At 49.6% G+C, this 1561-nt stretch overlaps 1 protein-coding gene across 1 annotated transcript; it reads left to right on the plus strand.

Annotated features, from left to right (window-relative positions):
- Positions 1-40: 40 nt before the first annotated feature.
- BDZ99DRAFT_403774 (uncharacterized protein) lies at positions 41-1309 on the plus strand (the record flags this gene model as incomplete). Its single annotated transcript, XM_033716367.1, has 1 exon — positions 41-1309. A coding segment is annotated over one exon (1269 nt), but the record flags the coding sequence as incomplete, so codon positions are not given.
- Between the last annotated feature and the right edge of the window lie 252 nt (positions 1310-1561).

The raw sequence follows: 1561 nt of genomic DNA on the forward strand, positions 1-1561 counted from the left end.
TTGTTATTCTCCCATCACGTCTTCCATCACGTCTTCCACAATGCCGACAGAAAACGTCATCCTCTCGTCGCCAACCGTATGGGAATCTTGGATTCAAATTATCCAGGCAAAGGCCGAACGAAAGGGAATCTGGGGCATCATCGATCCATCAAAAACAGATGCACATGCCGATGAAATGCTTCCAGAACCTACAAAGCCCGCGCCCCCAGCAGCTGACGACAGTACGTTCGCCGCGCAAATGACCTGGAAGATGACATATGATGAATACAAGGACAACAAGGTCCTATTCGACAAGCAGAAGGAATCACTGCAGGACCTACGTATTTTCATCCTACAAACTGTAGATACGAAATACACCACGTATACCTACGGCATCTCATCAGCACGCGATCTACTTGCTAAGCTCAAGAAATCCATCGCGCCATCAGACGAAGCACGCCGGAACGAAATCTACAACCTGTGGCAGAAGCAGAAGCACTACCCCGCTGAGCGGACTATAGAAAAATGGCTAATGGACTGGGAAACGTTGTACAGTGATGCATCAAGACTACAGCTGCCTGAGGCCATCGGCAACCGTGCCCAAATTGACTTTCTACTGTCCCTAATGGGAAAACATCCAGAATTTGCAGGCTACTGGCGCCAGGAGATGATACGCCGAACGGATGCCAAAGAATCAGCACCTAGCCTAGCAGATCTAGTCAGCAAGTTTCGAATGCAGCGGCACGAGAAACTAGCGTCCCAGGGCAAGGACTCCCACTCGGCCTATGCCACTACGTTGCAGGGCCAGGAAATCAAACCAAAAACCAATTCCCCTAGGGCCCTGACGCCGTGCCTATGCGGAGAAACCCATCTATGGCGTAACTGCCCGTATATCTGTGCCAAAAAACGTCCTACGGGCTGGCAGATGGATACAGGAATTCAGGGAAAAGTGAAAAAAGCACTTGAGCAACAGCATCCAAAGAACCAGGAGCGGATTCGAAAGATGCAGGAGGAATTTAAGGGCCCTACTCCTGGGGCTATCTCTGCATTCGCAGTTGCATTCTCAGCACCAGATCGTTCCTCTACTCCACCAGCTTTGTTTTCAACGGCCCCACCGTATCAGCTACGGAATTCTGTTATCCTGGATTCAGGTGCTACAACGCACGTGTTCAATGCTGCGCATTGGTTTACGGGCAATTTTGAACAAACAGACATTGCGTGCTACACAGGAAAGGGTGTAGAATCTATCACGGGATTCGGGACAGCAAAAATCGCACTAGAAAGCTCAAATGGCATACACTACGCCATGCTTTCCGATTCCGCCTATATTCCAGGGTTCAACGTGAATATTGTTTCCCTCCGAAAACTGAACGCCAAAGGGGTGTTCTGGAACAACGAACAGAATTTCCTATACAGCCTAGACTACGGCAGGGAAGTTATCTGGGCGAAACTCCAAGAGAAAGCTGGGCAAAACGTTATCCAATTCATCGAACCAGAGAACATCCAAATGGAAAATGACATCTCTGCATACATCACACAGCCACGCATCGCACGCCCACCAGCACGAGGGGCATACTCCGCA

This window comes from Mytilinidion resinicola (assembly GCF_010093595.1).
Source record: "Mytilinidion resinicola strain CBS 304.34 unplaced genomic scaffold BDZ99scaffold_55, whole genome shotgun sequence".
NCBI lineage: Eukaryota > Fungi > Ascomycota > Dothideomycetes > Mytilinidiales > Mytilinidiaceae > Mytilinidion > Mytilinidion resinicola.